Consider the following 25,457-nt stretch of genomic DNA (forward strand, 5'->3'; position numbering starts at 1 on the left):
GTTGCCCCCACAGGTTCCATTAACCTCGACGACTGAGATGGACAGCCTGCATCACCTGGTCTCCATTTCAGAGCATATCCGGTCCCGCGGGGAGATGTTCCTAAGTATGCACTCTGTGATTTTCTCTGTTTACTGTTCATGAGGTAAAGTAGCTGCAGTCATTATAAGTGTGCAGCAGGGTGCAACGGGTACATCAGCTGGACTGCGTCAGGAACAGAGATAAGAAGTAGCACGTTAAGCATTACTGTAATCTGATTACTTTTTCAAGTAACGAGTAACGTAAGGTATTACTGTTGCAAAAAAGTAATTAGATTACTGTTACTTTCTCATAAGCATGCTGCGCTACTGCGTTACTAAACCATGATTTTGTTTGTGAGAGTGTCTCATGACGATGACGTACATGTGTGAGATATCTGTGGTAGCAACAGGCGTGTGTAGATCAACAATGGATTGATCTACACACTCTACAAACTCGACCATGCAGAGTTTAAGGCTTGGACGTACTGACATTACTTTGAGTTTGATTCCATAAAAAGTGACAAAAATCTTAGCGTTCACTGTAAAGTCTGCGTGAAAAGAAAACTTCTCACTACAGCAAAAAAATTAAACTTCAAATCTGAGCAAGCCCCAAGCACTCTGCCATGGAAACGTGAAATTCACAGAGAAACCCCCGGATCCCCCCCACTGACATGACCGCTGCGGCACCGGGCAAACCTCCACCAGCCCCTCTCCTGCTAAACAGGTGAAAATAGATTTAAGAGCAACAGGACTTAGTGCTGTTAAATCTTTGGTTTTATTTATTTATTTTTGCTGTGTTTTACTTGCACACAAAAAATATTTAATTTTATATGCTGGAATTGAATTGAATCGATATACCTTTATTAGTCCCACAAGGGGAAATTTCATGCAGAAAATAGGTTTAAATGTTAAACAAATTTCTTCCGATCAGAGGATGTTGCATAGAATTTAATTTTTGCTTGTTGCAATGTGCCTAAAGTTAAAAGATTAAAACTAATATAACAAGTTTTAAAAATAGACTTTTTCATTTGATTCAATTTTATATGTTGGATTATGCAGAAAAAATAGAACTGGGCTGAAAGTTCTATGGCTTTATAATGTATTCAGGTTGTGCATCATGTTTTTAAAAAGCAACTAAATAATAAGTAACTAATTACTTTTGAAAATAAGTAATCAGTAAAGTAATGGGATTACTTTCTTGGAGAAGTAATCAGTAATTAGTAACTGATTGCTATTTCCAAGTAACTTGACCAACACTGGTCAGGAACTGGGAAAGTGGTGTTTTCTATTTATGTGTTGCCGTTTGGGTCCAGTGGAGGGTTATACTCTGTATTATAGCGGGAAATCAAGCCTCTGCATTGTGGCATACTGCCAACATATATGGCATTGGACTTTATCAGTCTTTGCTCAGTCTCTTGTAATTGTAATTATCACCAGACTTAGCCAGAGTCATTGTTTTATCAGGAAAAGAGATCCACATTCTGCGATTATATCTACAGAGAACACACGGCATGTTTTTCTCATTGTTTTACGATTTGGCGTCTTTCCACGTGTGACCTTGTTCCCACTATTGTGTTGCCAGTTATCAGTGCTGATACAGAGACCTGTTAGGCTATCCGAGCATCCACAGTGCGAGAGAAGGACAGAGGGACTGAGGAGAGTGACTCTGAGAAGAGAGATCTGTGGACGGCAGACGGTGAGGGAGTGGCAGGAAAGGAAGGAAGACTGGTCAGGAGGGGCAGGGCGGTGGAGAGGACGGGGAGGGTAAGGAGTGGTGGTGGAGGTGGGAGTGAAGTAGAGCAGTGACGAGGGAATCAGATTTCCTAGCGTTAAGGCTGCAGAAAGGGGAGGGGAGAGGCTGGGCCAGTTTTCCCTTCAGACCCTCTCAGACTTTAAAGGAGTTGAGAGCTGAGCTCAGCTGGACTCTGAAAGTCTGACTTCACAACCCTACTGAGGTTTCTTCTTTAGGTAAGTCTCACTCAGATACTAAATCACTTAAATCCGTTTTTGGATGAGTCATGCTTGTTTTCTTTAGCTCAGCTGGCTGCATGACTTTGCCAAAGTGATGCTTCGTAATGTTTCCTATTTCTGCGTCTGCTTCTAATTTACTGTACACGATCCTCCCTCCCCCAGCTACACTTTAGATTTAGATATAGTTTTACTGGACTGGAAAGAGCACTGGCAGTGCTTGTTCACTTAAATCTGTTACAGGGTTGTGTGCAGATGTGTGCAGAGTCCTGGGTAAATATCCCCAAAGCTTCTGGGAACATCCAGCATTATGCATTAAATACTTTTCAATTAAAACTACAAATTAGAGGCATTCACAGAGAATAAAGACCGAAGCGGCTGGCTGTCATGATTGGCCTGTTTGTTCTCAACATATCCCCCTGAGTCATGTCCTTGTGTGCTTGTGTGTCTGCATGTGGTCAGTATACTCCCTGATGAAGTGACTGTGTGTGACTCACAGCCCTCAAAATAAAACATAACGTAAGCTAAGCGCAGGTTAAAAGTTTGGATTTTGAAAAAGGGTGTGTTAACCTTTCCACAGAGGAGGTGGAAGGACTCGGATGGAGCATGAAAATGTCTGCAGTGAAAGCACGAAACATACATTAGTTAATTGAGCCAATAGCTTTCGAAAATAAGCTTTGCTTTAATGCTCTTGGATTGAGAAGCAACTGCAAATACATTCCTCGCATCACTTCAAGCATACTGTGGTGAGAGCTTAGATAAACTTGCCCCGAGTGGAGGGGAGGTTTGGGAGAGAGCAGCTATAGCAACTTTGAGATGGTTTGTTTTGATGCACATTTATCAGTGAACAGCAGAGATAGAAGGAGAATGTCAGCTTTCATTGACACGCAGCATCCAGTCTGCATTGCACATCAATAAACTGACACACTGTGTCAGTTTATCTGCTCAGAATGAGACGCTGAAAGCAGCAGATCATTGCTAAAGGTCAAAGTCCCCCGCTAAAATCAAATGTACATGTTTTTCCTGTACTGTGTAGTGCTTTCTCTCCACTTACATGTTTATTTGGTGTGAGTTTCACAGCTTTATATCTATTAGCTGCAAAAATGTCTGCTAAATGTTTCTCACCTCAGTGCGCTCAAAGCATCAAATAAAAAAATACATTCAAAAATTCCTTGTTGTGAATAGTTTCACTGGGGAACTATTTTCTTTCTTCTGTCCTGTCCTGTCACTGTATAACAAGCAAGAGCCTCTCCTCTCATCATCAATGGACAGGATCTCCCTCCTGGACAGTGATACCTCTCGTGACTGTGGTTTAGTGGAAAGAAAATACTTCCTCAGTGAAACTTCACACAAGATTAGCATTTTGTTTGTTGGACTAACTGATTCCTAGAAAGAGTAATTGCACTTTTTAAACACCACACACACACACGCGCACACACACACACACACACACACACACTCTCCTACACCCACAAGATGGACAAACAGCACTATAAGCCAGAGGAACAACCTGTACATTTGATTTTACTATATATTATATTATTGTAAAAACTATGATTACATTATAGTTTTTATTATGTAATTTAAATATTAGCAGACATATAGGCACCTATGTTTGCAAAATAGAGATTAATTTAATTCCAAGAAACTGTTGAAATTGCAGTTCTCTTTCCTATACATCAATTATCTTATTATCTGGTGTGTTTAAACCTCTTTAGACCATCAGATAGGGAAGTTTCAAAACTGCCATCTCCTGTATCGTTACACATTGTTTTTGCTGGAGATAGAGTTGCAGAGAGTCAGTGGAGACCTCCCAGAACAAACTCTTCAGTTTAAAGTAACAGTAAAGATTTTTCCTACCATCAGTGGCTCTGAAGATTCATTGTTTATACATTCACCTAACAGGCAAAAGATTTATGGTTTGATCTTGGGAGGAGAAATAAATCCCTTTGGGGTTAAATCAGGAAGGGCATAAAAATCAGCCAAATCAAACACGCAGAGTTGCTCACTGCGGTGATCCTGCGTGAAAAAGAGACCAGCCAAGAGAAGCCCGGTTCTTCTCACCATCCAACGCACATCACTGCGTCTGGTTGTCTCAATGCCTGGTCATTATCCAGCACTGCAGCAGGGAAGTGCTGAGTAAGCTAAAGGAAAGAAGCAAAGTGAGTTTGCGTAATGATAAAAATCAGACCCAGAGAACACCTTCTGAACAAACAAAGATGGATATTATACTGTGATTATTTGCTGATTGAACTTTTGCAAAATCGGTTTAGTTTGGATTCAGGGGGAAATATTTGGAAGCGCTCACTGACATCTGGTTCTTTTTAGAAACACATTTCCACTGGCATGTGTCGAGCGTAGAGATGGATCCTGAAGGTTCACGTGAGTAAAATTCTATTCGCTCACTCTGCGACGCAGAAGCTCTGACCTTTAAGCTGACTGCTAAATTCACCCCGGCTCTGATAGTGCAGTGTGTGAGAGGTTTGTGATCTTTGTGCAGGTATCCAAGATGATCCATACATTCAGGTGATGATGGCCGGGTCGACTCTGAGGAAAGTCAAGTCCCGCTCCTGGAAGAAGAATCGTTATTTTCGCCTTTTGGAGGACGGCTTGACGATCTGGTACAAGTCCAGATGGGCGGGGAGAGGCCACTCCACCTGTAAGTGCAGAAGCACACCTGTGTGTAATAACAAGTTAGCTCCTTATTCATTTATTATTCATTTGGTAAATATATCATCAGACAAGCCGCTTTCTGTATTTTATGTTGTGGGGTTAATGAACCAAAAAGAAAAACAAACAAACAAATAAAAAACTCATAAGAGGCTTTAAAGCATATGTAATTTATTGCACATAAAGCTTATGCTCATGACCGTGCTCATCTGATGGGAGAAGCTTTGTACTGAGAGGGAGACGGTACTGGAGAGGGCTGTCAAGATTATATCTTCTGCAGCATTATGACACAAACCATATCTACCCCACTGGCCCTTTCAGGGTCACATAACCCCCCTTTTTTTCTTTGCATGCTCCTTCACTGACATTTAATTTATTTTATCATTTCGTCTCGAGAAGAAAAGTTGTTGTTAGGATGGATGTTTTTAGGCTGTTTCTTGCGGACAGATCCAGGATAGCTGTTGCCCCTGTTGCTAGTCTTTATGCTAAGCTAAGCTAACCACATTTAGATTTTTATGTACACATTCAGGCCTATTCTCATTCCACACCCTGAGGCCTAGTCACTTAAACTAATGTCACCTGGTAAGTAGGGGTTTTTCTGGATAGAGGAAGTTTTTTTAATGCTAATCATGCCAGTATGCAAAGTCCCAACACAAAGACTCATTCTGAGTTAGAAAGAGCTGCTAGAGCTTCTGTTTTTAAGCTTTTGGGTTCACCTGACAACTCTGTGGTTAACAACACAAGGGTGTAAATTATGTAACTCCCCAGGCAAAACCACAGACCCACGGCAATGCAAATGAAAGTTTGTGAGGAGGTAGAGCAGGTCCATCTACTAATCGAAGCTTGTGCAAATGGGTGAATGAGGTATATTATATATATTGTATAGCTTTGAGTGCCATATAAGAATCAGTCTGTTTGCCATTTAAAGCAGTCCTAATCTTCACAGACTTAGCAGGTTGAGTCTGAGTCTGGAAATATGGACATTGCATACATGAGCATGGTGTTACTGTTCTCATCTAACTGTCAGCAACAAAGCAAATAGGCACATTTCCCAAAGAGACGTGGAGTCCTTTATAAACTGATTACCGACAGAGCCAAGCAGGCTCTAAGCAGGCCTGAGTTTTACTACATAAGAATTGATTAACAGCCATGGTGGTATTTCTTATGGCTTCGTTTGGCCTATAGTGACAATGCTGTCTGGCCAGCACAATTCAGCCACCGGCCCATCGCATATTGGCCAAATGACGGGTGCGCAGTGGTACTAAGGGCCACATCTGCCCTACAGAAGCTTGCTATAATCTATATCAAGCCCACCTCATGACATTTGGACCACATCTGGGCCAAAACTCATAAGAATACAACTGTGCTCAAAACCTTTTTTGCATGTCCCAATTTTGCAATTAGAAAAAGAAAACTTCATAACTTATTCGTTCAGATTATTCTTGCTAAACTCAGCATTTCCTGAGTGGTCATCCACACCCCACAGTCTGACTGCTGTAAACTATGTCAAACCACCTGATGACCTTTAGGCTGCATTTTGTCCACATGACATTTTGCAGCATCATATCTAAACCAGGTTGGGTAATTACTTATAAAAAACAAACTAAGAATAAGCCCCACATCTAAATTAAAGAGCTGTTTCCCCCTGATGGATGATACAGTAGATACACCATCTGACCTCCCCAATCCAAGTTTAACCATTCCAGCATTCTTTTGTTTTAAGAAGTATATTTGACAACATATAAACATTAATTTGTAGGTTTTCTTGCTATAGTGTTCTTGCTAAAACATGAGGGGTTTCCAGCAATGTTTCACAAGCTGGGTCGAAGTGCTTGGGCTCAACTAAAAGTGAGAATATTTGTTATAAAAAAAAAAGAAGCAAAGTCCCAAGAATTGTCAGTGTGGTGAACATCCGTCTGCTTTAGAAACGAGTTATTGTTTGAAACAGAATGACAGGAACTCAGCTCATCGTAGCTCAAGATCCCAAAACACACCTCAAACATATGAAATGCATCAGTGTAAACCTCAAAACACTGAGCTTCCTCCATGTGATGATCATGTTACAGTTTCGGTGACTGACTTGGAAGCGGTGCGTGAAGGACATCAGTCTGAGGTCCTGCTAAGCATTGCAGAGGAGTTCCCTGCGGAACTCTGCTTCACCTTGGTGTTTCACGGCCGCCAGGGAAATCTGGACCTCGTGGCCGAGTCCCCAGATGAGGCCCAGGCCTGGATCCAGGGTGTGCGCATGCTGATTCACAAAGCTCAAACAATGGACGAGAAGGAGAGGCTGGACCAGTATCCTTTAACTGTGGTGTTTATTCTGGTGTTGGCTGATATCAGACACACTAGCAGGCGTCTAAACAAAGCTCCAAGTAGTCTGCTTTTAACCTTTTTTTCTTTCCCTCTGCAGTTAGCAGGACATTTTTGAAGTTTAAAAACATTTACTCAGCTATATGTTAGATCTGGGTTTTCCTCAGCATGTCCTCAGGTGGGTCTGGGACTGGTTTCATAAAGCTGACAAAAACAAAGACGGGAAGATGAACTTCAAAGAAGTGAAGAAGCTGCTGAAGATGATGAATGTAGAGATGAATGAGGACCATGCTCTTCATCTCTTCACGGTAAGAGAAAGGAATCAGCGATTAGCCCCGAGCTCTGACTTCAGCTCCCTTAAAAGTCTCGTGAAGGACTCAGAGCTTTTCAAATTCAAATTCAAATTTTATTTGTCACGTACACAGTCATACACAGTACGATATGTAGTGAAATGCTTGGACAACTGCTCGTGACCCAAAGAAAACAAAAAAGGAAAAGGCTATGAATAAGGCTATGAATAAGATAGGAAATAAATATGAAAAATTTAAAAGGGTAAATTTAACTAGGAAGGAATAAAATATAAATTAAGGTTAAAAATGAAATAACTGTACAACACAAATTAGAATGAAGGGTAAATTTAACTGGGAAAGAATAAGATAAAATATATAAATTAAAGTTGAAAATAAAATAACTGTACAACAAAATACACAATACACAATATAGAACTATATAAGAATGTATGAAGAAATCTAAATATAAATAAATATATACACAATAACAGCAGCATTCTCCAGCATTTTTAGACCTGAGATGTTGATGGTGAATTTATTATTAGCTGCTGCAGTGTTTGGGTCAAGGAAGGGATTAGAAATTAATATATCATAGGTAGGGGTGCAACGATACTCGTATCGATATTGAACCGTTCGATACAGTGCTTTCGGTTCAGTACGCATATGTATCGAACAATACAAAATTTGTAATTTATTTTATCAACTTTCCTTCTGACGATGATGTCTGCGTTGAGCGCTCAGTGAATCTGCGTTCGACTACTCCGCCTAGGCTGCACTGTCGAGCGCAGATCCACTGAGCGTTCAACACAGACAGCATCGTCAGAAGGAAGAGCGCAGGGCAAGCTAGCGAGACAGAAGTTAAGCTCTCCTTGCAACATGGACCTCCCCCACCCTCATTCAGATCTGGCGTTTGGAATTATTTTGGTTTTCATGTGAGGTATGACCCTGAAGGTAAGCGCGTCATGGACTAAAGTAAAACAGTATGTTGGATGTGCCACGCAATGCTCAATTACATGGGTGGGAACTAGTGTGTTAGCGCAGTTAGCTCGTTAACTGTTGGCTGTCTAGCCCCATGCAGGGGTAGCTCGTTAACGGAGATTTGCCTTGTTGTGGCGTTAACGTCATTTCAACGAGATTAACGCTGACAGCACTGGTGGGAACACAACGAATATGACTGCACATTTACGCCGACATCATCCTAGTGCAAAGACAAGTGGAAGCAGACAAAAACAACAAGCATGCATGCTACAAACTTTACCCGAGTCATTTAGATAGCCGTTAGCACATGATTCTCCTTATGGGGACCTGATATGTTTAATATTGTGGCTAGCTCAGACAAGGAGGAGACGGAGGTATCGTTTGGTCTTGCTTCCCGTGAGCTAGCCAGGGAGCACAGCCGTTTATTGACATCTGCAGAAGAACACTGCCGCTAGCTAACTGCTCAGCGCAGCAACCGCACAGCAACAACACACAGGGCGCCCTCTGACCCCGGAAGGACACACCGTCGCAGCGAGAGGGCGTCACCCGTCACTATGGCAACATAAACAAAACATAACTGTACAAACAGAACCCCGAACAGCCCTGACCCGCTACAATATGCTGCTGAGAATATAGCCCAGAAGAAGCGTATAGTATAGCTTTTATTTTGGAAAGAGCCATTTCTCTGTAATAAACTCTCTTTTCCAAAGATGAGTGATTCCTCAATCAGATAGAGGTGTTACCGCGCCAGATCCGCGGCCCCGAACCGTAGTAAGGAAACCTCTGGCAGTTACTTGAAGGTTCCGTAACTGACTTGTAGCCGGCAACAGCTTACTATACAGGTCAACTTCGCTAGCAAAAAGATCGAAGGAGGCGTAGGAAACTGCTTCACCGAACTTTATTTCTTCTCTAAGGCACGAACACCGCGTACAGTGGGCTGAAACAGTTTACTCACAGCGAGCATCGCCGACACAACTCTGGCTGTCGAGGGAGTTATTATATTCCTTTTATTTATTTTCTTTTTGTCTCTTCTGTAGCTAACCGTTACTTTTTCCCCTTCTCCGCTCTCTCTCTTCACACACACACACACACACACACCAGGCAGTCCCGCTACACACATCCGGAATACATTTCCCATCAGGCTTCATCCTTAAAGGGCCATGCCTGTAACACAGGGCTCGCAAAATCGCTAGCCCGACGTCCCGGGGCTAGCGATTTTTCCAGTCGGGCTACCAAAATCTATCTCTGCCCTGCCCGTCGGACAATCATAGGAAGGAAAAATATATGTCAATGCTTTTGCATTATTTCGGAAATGTAGCTGGGTAATTATGTCATTGGCATCGGTGAGCCACTGTCAATATGTGACATATTGAAATCGCGTTTGAATTTGCGCTTGTTTTTTGCTTTCACTTTGCAAATGTCCAGGTGCCTTCTTTTGGCACACCGGCCGGTCACGACCGGCGGGGGAAAAGTCACTCGGGTCAGAACATGGGGTGCCACCATCATCCCACTTCTGACACCAATGTGGCGAGCTCAGACAACGAGAAGACGGAGGTGTCGTTTGGTCTTGCTTCCCGTGAGCTAGCCAGGGAGCACAGCCGTTTATTGACATCTGCAGAAGAACACTGCCGCTAGCTAACTGCTCAGCGCAGCAACCGCACAGCAACAACAACAACAACACACAGGGCGCCCTCTGACCCCGGAAGGACACACCGTCGCAGCGAGAGGGCGTCACCCGTCACTATGGCAACATAAACAAAACATAACTGTACAAACAGAACCCCGAACAGCCCTGACCCGCTACAATATGCTGCTGAGAATATAGCCCAGAAGAAGCGTATAGTATAGCTTTTATTTTGGAAAGAGCCATTTCTCTGTAATAAACTCTCTTTTCCAAAGATGAGTGATTCCTCAATCAGATAGAGGTGTTACCGCGCCAGATCCGCGGCCCCGAACCGTAGTAAGGAAACCTCTGGCAGTTACTTGAAGGTTCCGTAACTGACTTGTAGCCGGCAACAGCTTACTATACAGGTCAACTTCGCTAGCAAAAAGATCGAAGGAGGCGTAGGAAACTGCTTCACCGAACTTTATTTCTTCTCTAAGGCACGAACACCGCGTACAGTGGGCTGAAACAGTTTACTCACAGCGAGCATCGCCGACACAACTCTGGCTGTCGAGGGAGTTATTATATTCCTTTTATTTATTTTCTTTTTGTCTCTTCTGTAGCTAACCGTTACTTTTTCCCCTTCTCCGCTCTCTCTCTTCACACACACACACACACACACACACACACACACACACACACACACACACACACACACACACACACACACACACACACACCAGGCAGTCCCGCTACACACATCCGGAATACATTTCCCATCAGGCTTCATCCTTAAAGGGCCATGCCTGTAACACAGGGCTCGCAAAATCGCTAGCCCGACGTCCCGGGGCTAGCGATTTTTCCAGTCGGGCTACCAAAATCTATCTCTGCCCTGCCCGTCGGACAATCATAGGAAGGAAAAATATATGTCAATGCTTTTGCATTATTTCGGAAATGTAGCTGGGTAATTATGTCATTGGCATCGGTGAGCCACTGTCAATATGTGACATATTGAAATCGCGTTTGAATTTGCGCTTGTTTTTTGCTTTCACTTTGCAAATGTCCAGGTGCCTTCTTTTGGCACACCGGCCGGTCACGACCGGCGGGGGAAAAGTCACTCGGGTCAGAACATGGGGTGCCACCATCATCCCACTTCTGACACCAATGTGGCGAGCTCAGACAACGAGAAGACGGAGGTGTCGTTTGGTCTTGCTTCCCGTGAGCTAGCCAGGGAGCACAGCCGTTTATTGACATCTGCAGAAGAACACTGCCGCTAGCTAACTGCTCAGCGCAGCAACCGCACAGCAACAACAACAACAACACACAGGGCGCCCTCTGACCCCGGAAGGACACACCGTCGCAGCGAGAGGGCGTCACCCGTCACTATGGCAACATAAACAAAACATAACTGTACAAACAGAACCCCGAACAGCCCTGACCCGCTACATAGCCCCCACCTAAGGGGTCAGTCGTCCCCGACGACCCCATTACCCCACACAAAGTCCTGCAAATGTTCAGGTGCCTTCTTTTGGTGCACCGGCCGGTCGCGACCGGCGGGGGAAAAGTCACTCGGAACAGAACATGGGGTGCCACCATCATCCCACTTCTGACACCAGTGTGGCGAGCTCAGACAACGAGAAGACGGAGGTGTCGTTTGGTCTTGCTTCCCGTGAGCTAGCCAGGGAGCACAGCCGTTTATTGACATCTGCAGAAGAACACTGCCGCTAGCTAAGTGCTCAGCGCGGCAACCGCACAGCAACAACAACAACAACAACACAGGGCGCCCTCTGACCCCGGAAGGACACACCGTCGCAGCGAGAGGGCGTCACCCGTCACTATGGCAACATAAACAAAACATAACTGTACAAACAGAACCCCGAACAGCCCTGACCCGCTACATAGCCCCCCACCTAAGGGGTCAGTCGTCCCCGACGACCCCATTGCCCCACACAAAGTCCTGCAAATGTCCAGGTGCATTCTTTTGGCGCACCGGCCGGTCACGACCGGCGGGGGAAAAGTCACTCGGGTCAGAACATGGGGTGCCACCATCATCCCACTTCTGACACCAGTGTGGCGAGCTCAGACAACGAGAAGACGGAGGTGTCGTTTGGTCTTGCTTCCCGTGAGCTAGCCAGGGAGCACAGCCGTTTATTGACATCTGCAGAAGAACACTGCCGCTAGCTAACTGCTCAGCGCAGCAACCGCACAGCAACAACAACACACAGGGCGCCCTCTGACCCCGGAAGGACACACCGTCGCAGCGAGAGGGCGTCACCCGTCACTATGGCAACATAAACAAAACATAACTGTACAAACAGAACCCCGAACAGCCCTGACCCGCTACAATATGCTGCTGAGAATATAGCCCAGAAGAAGCGTATAGTATAGCTTTTATTTTGGAAAGAGCCATTTCTCTGTAATAAACTCTCTTTTCCAAAGATGAGTGATTCCTCAATCAGATACAGGGCTTGCAAAATCGCTAGCCCTAGCGATTTTTCCAGTCGGGCTACCAAAATCTATCATAGGAAGGAAAAATATATGTCAATGCTTTTGCATTCTTTCGGAAATGTAGCTGGGTAATTATGTCATTGGCATCGGTGAGCCACTGTCAATATGTGACATATTGAAATCGCGTTTGAATTTGCGCTTGTTTTTTGCTTTCACTTTGCAATCAAGCGAACTGTGTATAGAGAGCGACAGCACTGATTGGTGAGTGATGATAATTTGCGCACCAATTCCTCTGACATCGTCTTATCAATCGTTAGCTTACTATGCAAACATGACAAGTGAAATCTCCCGCAGCAAGCTTAAACATGTGAGAGGTTGATCGCGCAGAGAATTGCTGACCGTTATATGTGTGTGTGTGTGTGTGTGTGTGTGTGTGTGTGTGTGTGTAAAAAAGCAGCAGGATATATATTTTAGTTCTGCTGAGCCAAATAAGACAGCAGGGTGAAGAAGTGACAGCCAAAGAAAAGCTTACCACAAAACGGAAAAGTTATGACAAATCAGACTATAAGGCAAAAAGAAAGTGCAGCTTTATGGTTTCATGGACAAAAGAATTTCTGTGGCTGCAATATGACGAGCTAAATAACCAGGGCTGCACATAAGTGGTCCGCAGGTGCGCATTCGCTGTCAAAAAAAAAACACCAAAAAAAAAAAAACACGCACAAGATATGAAGTTGCAACGCGTGTTTGCGTACATAAGATTTTCTGGAGGAGGACAGACATTTGTTTAAAACTCTTAAAGATGTCGAAGAAGCTCCTTTAAGCAATTACTTTGGTGTTCCTCCACCTCCAAACAAATGTCAGAAGGAGTCCGAACCACAAAAGAAGCGCGTATTCTCGGAAAAGTGGTTGCAGGAGGTGAGCTGGCTTCAAACAAATGATGAACGCACAGAGATGTGGTGCGGAATGTGCCGTGAAAATCCCACGCTAGCGGACAAAAACTGCTTTTGGACGCAAACGCGCGTTGCAACTTCTTATCTGGTGCGCGTCTTTTATGTTGACAGCGAATGCGCACATGCGGACCACTTATGTGCACCCGTGTAAATAACATAATGTTCCACCGGGTGTGTTGTTGGTTTTCTCTCGATTTCTGAGTCGACAAGCGCCTTTGTTACTGGGACCAGTCATTTTAAGAAAGGCCCCCATTAGAACCCATGAGAAATGCAAGAAACGCATTATTGCTCAGTCTGCAATATCTTTCCCAGAACAAACACCAATTGCAAATAACATACTAAAAATAAACCTGAAAAATCTGTTTAGAACAGCTACTATGTTGCAAAGAGTGAACTACCACTGGCACAATTTAGCAGTCTTTGCAAACTTCAAAAAGCAAATGCCCTCGATCTTGGTTCCACTTGTCTCTTACCTGTGACTTCAGTGGAAATTTCAAAGTCAGGATCTGACACAGACTGATTCATGTCCTACACAGTTCTTACAGAAATCTCTGTTCAATTAGAACCAAGTATTTGAGTTGATGATTGTAATTTTTATACAATGTTGTAATTTGTTTTTCAACAATTTTTTTGATTAATGTTTTGTTTCCTTTACAATTTTATACTTTAATGTATAATATTGTAAAGGAAACAAAACAGGAAACAAAACATCAATCAAAAAATTGCTCTCTTTTTTATTCGGGCTACTTACATTTATTTTGGGCTACCAAAAACTGAAGAGTCCCTGCCTGAAGGGCTACCAGGGATTTTGAAATTTTGAGAGCCCTGAGATATATTTATTTTTTTAATTACTTTTGTTTCAGCAACATTAAATTTAAAAACTGTACTTTTGAGTTAAAATATATATTTATAATTTTAATAAATGACAAATTAAAAAGGCATGAACATTTTTTTTGTATCGAAAAAATATCGAATCGTGACACCAAAGTATCGAACCGAACCGAACCGTGAATTTTGTGTATCGTTGCACCCCTAATCATAGGTACAGCTCAGCTCAGTTTGCTAAACTTACAAAATTACAAAACATTATACAAAAAATATGACTATTAGAAGAAAATAAACTCTAAATATACAACAAGTAAGAGACTTTTTCTTTTTTCTCCTCAGATGGCTGATAAGTCAGAGAGCGGCTCTTTGGAAATCGAGCAGTTTGTCTTTTTCTATAAGATGCTGACGCAGAGGGATGAAGTGTGGAAGGTGTTCCAGGACTACTCTGAAGATGGAGAGAAGCTGATGTTGGAGGAGCTGCAGAGCTTCCTGAGTGTGGAGCAGCACGAGGGAGAGCAGAGCGCTCAGCACGCCCAGGAGCTCATCGAACGCTACGAGCCGTCTGAGACAGGTAACAAGGTAACACACTGCACCCTCATCTAGAGACCTGCACCCGAGGAAGCGCAGGACTGTTGCACAAATGCTATGAAATACAGCCACACCTGTTTTCTATAGTAACAGGAACACACACAAGCTGTTTTAGTGTATTTATTGTAAATAAAACCAGAGAAAGCTAATGTGGTATTGACCCAGTTCAAGGAGATATAGGTTACTGCATTATTATTATTATTAAGGTGCTTTATATTGTAAGATAAAGACTCACAGTAATACAGAGAAAACTCCAACAATCAAACAACCTCCCATGAGCAAGCACTTGGTGACAGTGGGAAGGAAAAACTCCCATTTAACTCGAAGAAACCTCCAGCAGAACCAGGCTTGGGAAGGGGTGGCAGTCGGGGTCGATGGGATACTAAGATAAGAAAATAATTTTTAAAAGGAAGAAAATAATATGAAATCATAAGAAAATTGATATAAAAAGGAAGCTAATGTCGACACTCTGCTGTTTGCAGATGGGTTTAACGTCACGCTGAGTGCAAACCACAAAGATGCTTCAAACAAGATTTATTCTTGCTTGATTCTGAAGAAAAGTTTCCCTGTCTTTATCTCTGTGCAGCCAAGAAGCAAGGCGCCATGTCCTTAGATGGCTTCCAGATGTACCTGTGCTCCCAGGAGGGCTCCATATTCAAACCCGAGCATCAGGACCTTTACCAGGACATGAGTCAGCCGCTCAGCCACTACTTCATCTCCTCTTCACACAACACCTACTTACTGGAGGACCAGCTACGGGGACAGAGCAGTTTGGAGGCCTACATTCAGTGAGGGCAACCCAGACACACACAACTTCATACACTTGTCACAAAGTGGTAAATTAGCTAAATAGACTAAAACAGTTTTTCTGTATTAGGCTGTGAACCTTTTTTATTTTTGTTTATTGTAACCTTTTAATGTGGGAACGTGTTGAACCTGACTCATTGCAGCCCTGTTGGCTGTGTGGTGATGACAGGTTAAGAGTTAAAAGAACTGTGTGTGTGTGCAGGGCTCTGAAGAGAGGCTGTCGTTGTGTAGAAGTGGACTGCTGGGACGGCTATGATGGGGATCCTGTTGTGTATCATGGTCACACTTTGACTTCAAAAATCCTCTTTAAGGACGTCATTTCAACGCTTAAAGAATACGCCTTCAGGGTGAGCAGCTTATGAAGCACTGCTTCACCTAACTGTACCTGTTTTTTGTTTTTTTTTTATCTCTACTGTTTTTTTTAGCTTTGCAGCCCACTGATCAATAAGCAATTTCCCACTTACTGTTACTATGCTGTACACAAGCCCCTCTTTGCACAATTTCCAGTGAAACTAAGAGATCAGGTTACTGTGCTTTTCTTATTGTCCAGCACATTTGGGAGTCTTTCCTTCTAATGAAGCCATTAATGAACACTAATTAAATTCCACTAACCCCTAATGTATTTGACTGGGCTGTGCGAACCTCAGTCCAACACAAAAACAATTAGATAAATTCAAAACAGTCTCTGCTGGCAGTAATAGAAACAATGTGTTTATCTCTGCAGATATAATTTACAGGACTGTGTTTGTGTGCCCAGAAAAGTGTAAAGCTCACATTCAGTTAGTAACTTTCCCTGCCGCTGGAATCCAATGTTCTCCTACTGAGTGACCCACATGGAAAACAACCAGGAATTTCTAATGTGTCTCTGCTTGATCCTGCTCAAACTTTCCTACAGAGCTTCATAGGAAGATGTGATGAGGAATCTGTTTTGGAGGAATGTGGAAACTTATGCTCAACAGTGCAAAGACATTTGCCACTTGGCAAAACAGTCTCTTGTTCATTGTAACTATATTGCATCTTATATGTTTGGTAGGCGTCCGAGTTCCCTGTCATCCTGTCGATTGAGAATCACTGCAGTGTGGAACAGCAGACGGTCATGGCCCAGTACCTGAGACAGATCCTGGGGGACATGCTGCAGACCACCCTGCTGGATGGACAGGTCCCTCAGCAGCTCCCATCTCCACAGGTCAGAATCTGTCAGTTAAACCATGAGAATGTTTATCATTTAATAGTCATATTAAACTCAAGGGTTCAGTCATTTACCAGACACGTAAGAGGATAGTTAAACTCTAACATAGTGACCTCTGAGAAAGGAAAGATAAAGATTTGAGGCCAGATTGACAGAATGAACAAGTCCAGGAATGCAGGATTTGTTTCAGAAGCAATAGATATCGAATTCAAAGCTCGAGGCTCCAAAATCCTGGACCTAGAACTGAACTGGTAATCTTGCATTTATAAAATGTCAAATACTTCTCTGCTTCCTAGATCACATGGTCACAAGTATTTACAATAATTCTGTTCCTGCTTCATGTTTTTATCTTTGCAGTCTATCAGAATAGTTTTGCATGATTCACAGTTAAAAAAAGAATGCATATGTGTCTTACACTGGGCCTCAGTGCCCTCAGCTCTCAGTTCTTCTGTCTGAAAAAAGGTGGATCAACCCCCCCCATAAACCTCTAAAAAAAACCCATAAATTTCCATCCTGGAAATTACTCAGAAATCGTACTCAGTATAAAGAACTCAAACATTTTAAGGATCCTGTCATGGTCGTTGTAATATTTGTTTCTTTTGTTATGCTCATTTTGCTGTTTCCCTTCACCATCTACATTCCCTGATCTATGTCTTTTAGTTACTTCTTGTTCCATGTTGAAAGATACTTCTGTCTTGTTTTTGCCTTTGTCATTTCCGCTCCTTTCTCGATTGTCTGTTCTGCTATCATCATTTCCACCTCCCAGCCAGTGCTCTTTTAACATTCAGGCTGTGGTTGAATAATCTGTTTTTCTGAGGAGAGTAGGCTGTGAAGTAATGTGGAAAGTACTGGCATGGCAGCCTTTATAAAAGCTGTCAATAGTCCAAATACTCTCGGAGCAGCAGTGCTACTAGGGATGGAAATTCATAAGAATTTAGTGATTCCAATTCCATTATCATTACATTATATCGAAATCACTTTTTGATTCTCATTGGCTCTTCTTTGAGAGTCATCATCGCTATTCACTAAGCAGCATATTAAAGAGATTGTGATCATTTTGTGGAACAAAAATAAATGTCCATGTCTATGCTGCGGACTGCTCTAGCATTTTCCTCCTCTGGCACATGAACTAAAATCAGCTGATTGTAGTACAAGTACCCACATAGCAAAATTGGTATGGCCTGGATCTGCCCACACAATGTGCTTACATATGGCCCGCATACCGCAAAGAATGACGGCCCAGATCTGGGTTGCCAGAGGTGGCCCACACACGGACCAGCACAAGGCCAGTTGCAGACACACTGGTGTGCTGGCCCAGAACAGTTTCACCTCTGGCCCCAGATATCAGCCTAATGTGTACCTTAATCAAGCCACGTAATAACAACATGTGCCAGAACATAATAGTGCAAAAGTAACATGATGAAACTCTGTTCAGACAGTGAATGGACTGACTCTTTTATAGCACTTTTCTTCTCTCCCGGGTCACTCAAAGTGCTCTATACAACATGCCACATTCACCCAATCACACACTTTCTCTAAACTGAGTGCTTCCTAACTACATTCATACACAGACATGCAGACTGGAGGAGCCAGAGATCGAACAACCAAACTTCCAATCAGTAGGTGACCTGCTCTACCTCCTGAGCTTCAGCCACCCAGTGGTAAACATGAGTAAACTCTCACTAGGTTTTGGATAAAGTGTACACTCACAAACCTGTCAAATCTGCATTTGAAACGTTGGCTACCATAACAGTATAGTATTGCAACATGGCATTTGGATCTTCTAACTAAAATAGGAAAATAGGAACATAAATATTGCCATCATTTCAGATTGCACTTGAATTTTGAAGGGATTGGGTGAATGAGGCATGTTGTATACAGTGCTTTGAGTACTCCGGGAGAGTAGAAAAGTGCTATATGAGAATCACTCCATAGCTGAAATCACAGGTTTAAAACCACAAGCATTGCTTCTTTTCTTTCAGCGGTGACTTTTATATTAAGCTAGCATTTTGCATTTTTTAAAGGAAATTTTTCAGTTTTGGTGATTTTTTTTTTTTTAATTTTTATTTTTTTATATAAACCTTAACTCGTTTAGCAGTTATGCTACACTTAGCCAAGAGGTATGAAATGTTTTTGGACAACACCCTGATGATTTAACCGGAGGAAAAACCTGATGACTATTAAAAATTCAGTAACTTTTTAAAGATTAATGGTCAGCCTGTGTCTTATTATCCATCTCACACACAGACTGAAAGTACTCGTATAACTCTTCTCCATTAAAGCACTCAGGACAATCAATGCTAACTTAAAGTAATGGCTGTGAAAAATCCCACTGAGGTTTTAGCCACTTAAAAGGGGGCACATTGATGCATTTACAATAAAGTACAAGAATATGGAACACCTTTATTAGAAGTGTGTGTATGAAAAAAACTGAAATTTAGTCTTCAGTCACTTTGTCCTTTTTATTGTACCCACATTCTAACGGCAGATCCAAGTGGCATCTATGGATATGGCTGTGTAACTATGTTAAAATAAGATAATCATTTAAACACTTAGATTTAAAGAAAAAGACAGTGGATAAGTGGACATGCTCCCATATGTCTTCATTACAGGAACTGAAGGGCAAGATTTTGCTAAAAGCCAAGAAGATTGGTGGCCTAGAAGAATATGTCGATGAAACCTGTACAGATGAAGTGAGTGATGAGGAAGAGATGGCCAACTGTGATGCTGAGATGGCTTCGACAGAAGATTCACCTGACAAGGTAGATGGATGCAGTAACTACTTTCTCTCTCTGTTTCCATAGTTCATATCAAAGTGGGAATTAAAACAGATAGAGAGCAGAAAAAGGGAACCATATAGATAGTAAGACGAGGCAGGATTGGATGGTGCTTGATAGTAAAGGAAGGCAGGAAACTTGGCTGGGATTCAAGAGACACCGAGGCGAGACAAGAGTTGATGGGAGATAGTGTAAGAGAAACAGGAAACAGATATTTCAGGCCAATACAAGATGCACTTAAGTGAGACACAATTTCCAGGCTTCTCAGCCTGCACTTTGAAGTGAAGGAACTATATTATCTTCAAAGTAGTGCTTAAGATGTGCTAATTTTTACACTTAAAGTTTACTAATGGGTCAACCATGGTGGCAGTGAGAGAATAACTGGAATTGTTTGTGGCTTAAATAAATCCATTAATCCATAAGAGTCAATGAGAAAGAGACCAAAATGTAAGAAATCCTAATCATGTTATTCACATTTTTCAAAGCTGATATATTCTGCTCATAGTTTTAAGAGGGAGTTTTTCTTTCTGACTGTAACCAAGTGCTTGCTCATAGGGAATCGCCTGATTGTTGAGGTTTTCTCTCTGTTATTGTAGGGTCTTTACAACATAAAGCATCTTGAGGCAACTGTTGTTCTGATGTGGTGCTATATAAATCGAATAAAACTTCTAGCTCTTTGTTCCTATTTTAGACTCTACAGTCCATCAACTGTCACAAACATATTGTTTTTGTTCCTTTCCCTTGAAGCCACAAGGAGGTTAGAGCCTTTATTCTGATTGGCTGCCCCTCCTGAGATGATCATTTTAGAAATATCTTGCCTCTCTCTCTGACATCACAAAGGCCAAGAATAGAAAAACTATGTGAAACCAAGTCACAGAGTTTACTTACACACACTGAAACAGTGTCCATGTTTAACACGAGCATCCACATACACATGTTAGATAATAAGAAAAAGCAGTTTATTATTCTGTATCCTCCTGGTCATATAGATGAAAAGCTGGTAAAGAAACGAAACGTAGCTAAACCTATACTCTACATATACTACATATACAACTAAAATAATGTCAAAATAGGGCTGTAAATAAATAGTAGTTAGCCAGTAATTTGTCCAGTACCCTCGTGAAATTGAAAAGACTTTATGAAAAGTCTGGGTGTAAATGCAATAAACACTGGACCTACCACATAGAGTCACAAATGCCATGTCTTAAATAAAAATGTATATTTATTTTAAATAAAATTGAAAATTCTTCAGTTTTTAGGCGACCACTTTTTTTCTGGCAAACACAAATGGATATTAAATAAATAATTTATATACTTACTGTACTGATTCAAATGCACTAGACTGACTGATAAGGGCGGTTAGGGCGTCACCTTTAATTACCTGGCATGTTTGAATGTTTAAAGTGATGTTTTGAGCTTTGTTGACTGATTATATATTTTTATGCTGCAGAAGTCTAAAGCAAAATCCAAAATGTCCAGGGAGCTGTCAGACCTGGTGGTTTACTGCAAGAGCGTGCACTTCGACGGCTTTGAGCACGCCCATTCACACGCCAAATGCTACGAGATCTCCTCATTCTCTGAATCCAAGGCCAAGAAGCTCGCTAAGGAAGCAGGTAGACGAAGGAGTAGTATATTCCTCAGATAATAAATGAGCTGTTAAACGATTGTGACGTGTCATACAAGTGTATTACAATATTTGAAACTGTATCTGACTTAAAGGTGGAGAAGTAGGTAGAGTTATCTATGCTGTAGAAATCTATTGCATTTGTTCTCTTCAAACATTTTCTCAGGGACGGACTTTGTGCAGTACAACACACGGCAGCTGAGCAGGACTTACCCCAGCGGCCTCAGGACAGACTCATCCAATTACAACCCCCAGGACATGTGGAGCGTGGGCTGTCAGATAGGTGAGGACAAGCTTGCCCTCTGCTGGTGTAAAATCTGAACTCACCGCCAGTGCAAAACCGGTGTATCCATTAGGGTTAAGTACGACCTCCTTATTTTACACAGTGTAAGAATGCCTGAATGATATTGATCAGAAATGCTGTTACAAAAAAGCAGCAGCATTATCTGGGCTTTTCTTCCTGTAGGCGAGTATAATATTTGCTAGTCACCATATGTGTGATGTTTTTTGGTTTAGTGCATCCAGAAAATTGCATTACTGATAGTTTAGAAGTCCAAACAAGAGGAAGGTTTTTGCACTGGTGTCAGCACACGTACTAAAAGTAATTGGTAGGAAGTCATTTCTGTAATGCTTGACCATTCTGTCAAATATTCAGGTTATGTTATTTGTATCTGCAGGTGGATTTGGTAAATGAGTACTAGTTATATATATTTCAAATTTCTGCCAGATGAAAAACTTTGGCTTCCTCGTCACAGTTTCAGGGTTTTCTTTTATCATGCTGGAAATAATGTGTTTAAGGTCTTGATGTATTGTTGAGTTTGAGGCGAGGCGTCTGTCATGCATCCGTCCTATAGTACTGGTCAGAATTTAATCAAACTTGGATACACACACTGATCACTAATGGGTCTTCAACTAAACTATACTCAAGGTCAGCATCACATTTGTCGTTCTACCGGCAGTAATGTGTGAATTGTGATGAATGGTGAATCGGATGAGCTCGCACATTACCGATGTTCTGGTATTTAAGTTGTTGAGAACCGAAGAGAGAGTACCTTTCAGTTTAACTTTTTTGCAATTTCCTGCCTCTTTGGAGCTAAAGGAAGCCACCCAATCACATGACACATCATTGGAAAGGTCATCCTCTATTGAGCACATCAGGATTGAGTAGGCTAGCTCAAATAAGTCCAACGATATAGACCAAAAACAAATGTAAATTACATAGGACATAAATGAATAGGCTGGTTCTCAGGAGGATATACAGCATGAGTTGTTCTTGTGAATTTGTTCACAAATTCCACTGTATCTTCTGCTAAAGGAAGTAACAAAGGGAAGGACTGGAGTATCTTGCAGCATGTGACACTCGAGGCTATGGAGAGGCCCAACACACAGAGACCGACACGCTTTTATGGCAGTTCAATTAGACTCTTTTTCTTTCCACTTCATTGTTTGCACACACACTGCTTTTACAGCTCATGCATTTATTATTGTGTAATATTATATTAGGAAGTAATTATCCTTGTGGACATCCTCAGTGCCACACCATGTTTATTTTTAGATGGGTTAGAGCTAAGAGCTGGGTATCTAACATCATCAAGGTCGCTAAAGAGGCTTGACAGGACAGATGGTTCCTGTAACAAGTGCTCACACTGATGGTATCTGCTTAGGATGAAAGCTCGTCTCCTGCAGCCCTTTTCACATTAACTCTGACAGCTCTACAGACTCTGGGAAATTATCCTAGATTGCCATTCAGTAAAAAAAAAAAAAAGTTAATCAAATTATTGTCTGCCTCTTTCCCAAAGTGGCTTTGAATTTCCAGACAGCCGGTCTGGAAATGGATCTAAATGATGGGTTGTTCAGGCAGAATGGCTGCTGTGGCTACGTCATAAAGCCCGATTTCATGAGAGATGGGAACACTCAGTTCAGTCCAGATAAACCTGAGGAGCGGGAAGGGTACAAACCACTCCGCCTATCCATACAGGTATAGAGCTCTATGAAAATCTGTTTATTTTACCTCCAGTGTGGAAATCTGAGATGTGGTGTGAGAGGTAAAGTACGCTAAAATGGTTTGCATCTTTATCAGGTGATCAGCGGGCAACAACTGCCAAAGGTGAACCAGAAAGAAGGCTCTATTGTTGACCCGCTGGTGCGAGTGGAGATCTACGGAGTACCACAGGACCAGGCAAAGGATGAGACCAGCCACATTAACAACAATGGTGACTGAGTATTCAACACTTAGACCACTCAGTGGACAAATTTTGGGTATAAAGTCGATCCCAGTTGGTTATATTCACTCCTCTGCTGCCCTCCTCCTGCAGGGTTTAACCCCGTGTGGAATGAAACTCTAGATTTCACCATCCACACCCCTGAGCTGGCGCTGGTTTGCTTTGTGGTGGAAGACCATGACAAAGCATCAAGGAACGACTTCATTGGACAGTACACTCTGCCCTTCATGTGCATCCAACCAGGTGAGCAGAGCATGGAGAGCTCCAGTGTTACCTCTTAGTACAAGAAGACTGCATCACACAAACTAACTAGCCTTGCTCTCCTCATGATATTTCAAACCTTTTGGGGTGTCCCAGGCCATGGGTGATGTCATCATCAACAATAAGCCTGTAAAACTGTAAAAAATAGTCCAAAGTTTAAGCCCTCCTTCTTTGCATTTCATATTTTCCAAAACCACTCAATGCACTGGATTCTTGGTAAGCAGATTCTGGCCCCCACGCCGTGTAATGGACACTGTTGGGCTTTTTGTCTCCAATATTCAGAAGCTCTTTTTCTAGCATTAAAAAGTGCCTTGAGACTTGTTTTGAAATTCTTCTTTTTTCCAGGATATCGTCACATACATCTGCTGTCTAAGGATGGAACAGCTATCCCGCCCTCATCGCTCTTTGTTAACATCAGCATTTCTGAGCTCACATGAAGAACAACAAGAAACCAGATGTGGTCACAAGGACGACATGGAGCAGTACTTCGATCTGCCAACGCTACATAAGACTGTCAAAATGAACCACAGGGAACAGATCATCTCAGAAATCAGCATTATTGAATTTGAGTTTTCAACAGTGACAAAGTGGAGTGCATCTCTTTTAAACCAATCTATAATTTTTAACCACGGAATAAGATAAACTAGGCCATGCAGTACTATTTATTTAGGTTTTTAAGTCCAATATATGCAACTTTACATTCCAGAAATTGTAAAAAATATTTTAAATGATGGATGTGAAAGTAAGACAAAAGACTGCAGCATGTAGAGAATGTCAAAATATCTGTAACAGTACTGAAAGGTTAGATGTGGGGAAAAAAGACAAATCTCAGTATTAAAAATCCAGAAATATACTCACAACTTTGCATGAATGACTTATTTCTAATGAATGAATGAATGTTCTACAAGGCCATGTTGTGTATAATGTAAATATGTCTTTGTATGTGATTTTTTTGAGTGGTTAAAAACCTGTGCGTGAAATTCAGTTGTTCAGAAACATTTGTGGCTTGTTAATTTTTTTCCCCAACCTTGTTTCTAGAAATTTGGGGAACGTCTTAAAATGTAAATTAAACAGAACACAAACACTTGCAAACAGTTGTTTATCCATCCCAGCTGGGACAGGGCGAGAGGTGGGGAACACCCCGGACAGGTTGGCAGTCTGTCACATGGAGACAGACAACCATTCACACATATGACCTATTCAGAGTCAGCTGTTATCCCAACATACATGTCCTTCGACTCCAGAGTACCCGGAAAGAACTGACATAGGAACCTGAAGTGGATTCAAATTCAGGAGCTAAGTATAAGAAACCCAGCATTTAACAGAAAATTGTAATAAGTCAACATGTCGAAACAGAATTTAAAAAAAATTATCTATGCATGCAAAATATTTCAGAGCTAATGGTACAAATGAAAAACGTGTTTAAAAACCCCCAAAAAGAGCTGTTAGAAAAAGAAAAAAGGCCAACATCAGCCTGTCCCGTTTAAGAGAAATGCATTTATTGCATTTTTTTTTTTTTTGCAATCACCCTGTACGTCTGTGCCAGCACATTTTTCATATTTTTCTATCATTTTCATTAAGCTGCTCTATGCTCTCTCATCCATCCTTCTCATCCAAAGCAAACTGCAAAAAGCACTCTCTCTCCTTCATCAGCAGCAGCTTTATTCCTCAGTTGCTTTTGGCTTATTAAGCTAAAAGTTCCTAGCAGTCCTGTTTTCAGCCTTGGCTTCATGAATTTGTTTTTAAGGAATCTTTGTTTTCTTCTTCTTTTGTTTATTTTTTCCAGGACTTCCATTTCTCTTAGTGTTGAATTTTTGTAAACAATGTATTTTGCATTATTAAGAGTTTCTGGACTGGCAGCACAGTTGTGGCATCTCATATGGTGATTTTGTCATTAATACAATTATATTCTGATTATAGGAAATT

The 25,457-nt window shown here is 41.9% G+C and overlaps 1 protein-coding gene across 1 annotated transcript; it reads left to right on the forward strand.

Annotated features, from left to right (window-relative positions):
* The first annotated feature begins 1,838 nt into the window (after window positions 1-1,838).
* On the forward strand, window positions 1,839-25,429 carry plcd4b (phospholipase C, delta 4b). The gene is made up of 16 exons (XM_085250729.1): window positions 1,839-1,986; window positions 4,315-4,368; window positions 4,487-4,645; window positions 6,723-6,951; window positions 7,145-7,274; window positions 14,403-14,634; window positions 15,238-15,439; window positions 15,661-15,805; window positions 16,492-16,644; window positions 19,260-19,409; window positions 20,875-21,037; window positions 21,215-21,331; window positions 22,848-23,026; window positions 23,129-23,261; window positions 23,364-23,513; window positions 23,877-25,429. Exons 2-16 carry the CDS (start codon window positions 4,350-4,352, stop codon window positions 23,966-23,968), a joined length of 2,253 nt encoding a protein of 750 aa, XP_085106855.1. The 5' UTR covers window positions 1,839-1,986; window positions 4,315-4,349; the 3' UTR covers window positions 23,969-25,429.
* Window positions 25,430-25,457: the final 28 nt, after the last annotated feature.

Source organism: Mchenga conophoros, linkage group LG16 (assembly GCF_057382185.1).
Source record: "Mchenga conophoros isolate Kocher_MC1m ecotype Shallow Benthic linkage group LG16, M_conophoros_male_GT1.1, whole genome shotgun sequence".
NCBI lineage: Eukaryota > Metazoa > Chordata > Actinopteri > Cichliformes > Cichlidae > Mchenga > Mchenga conophoros.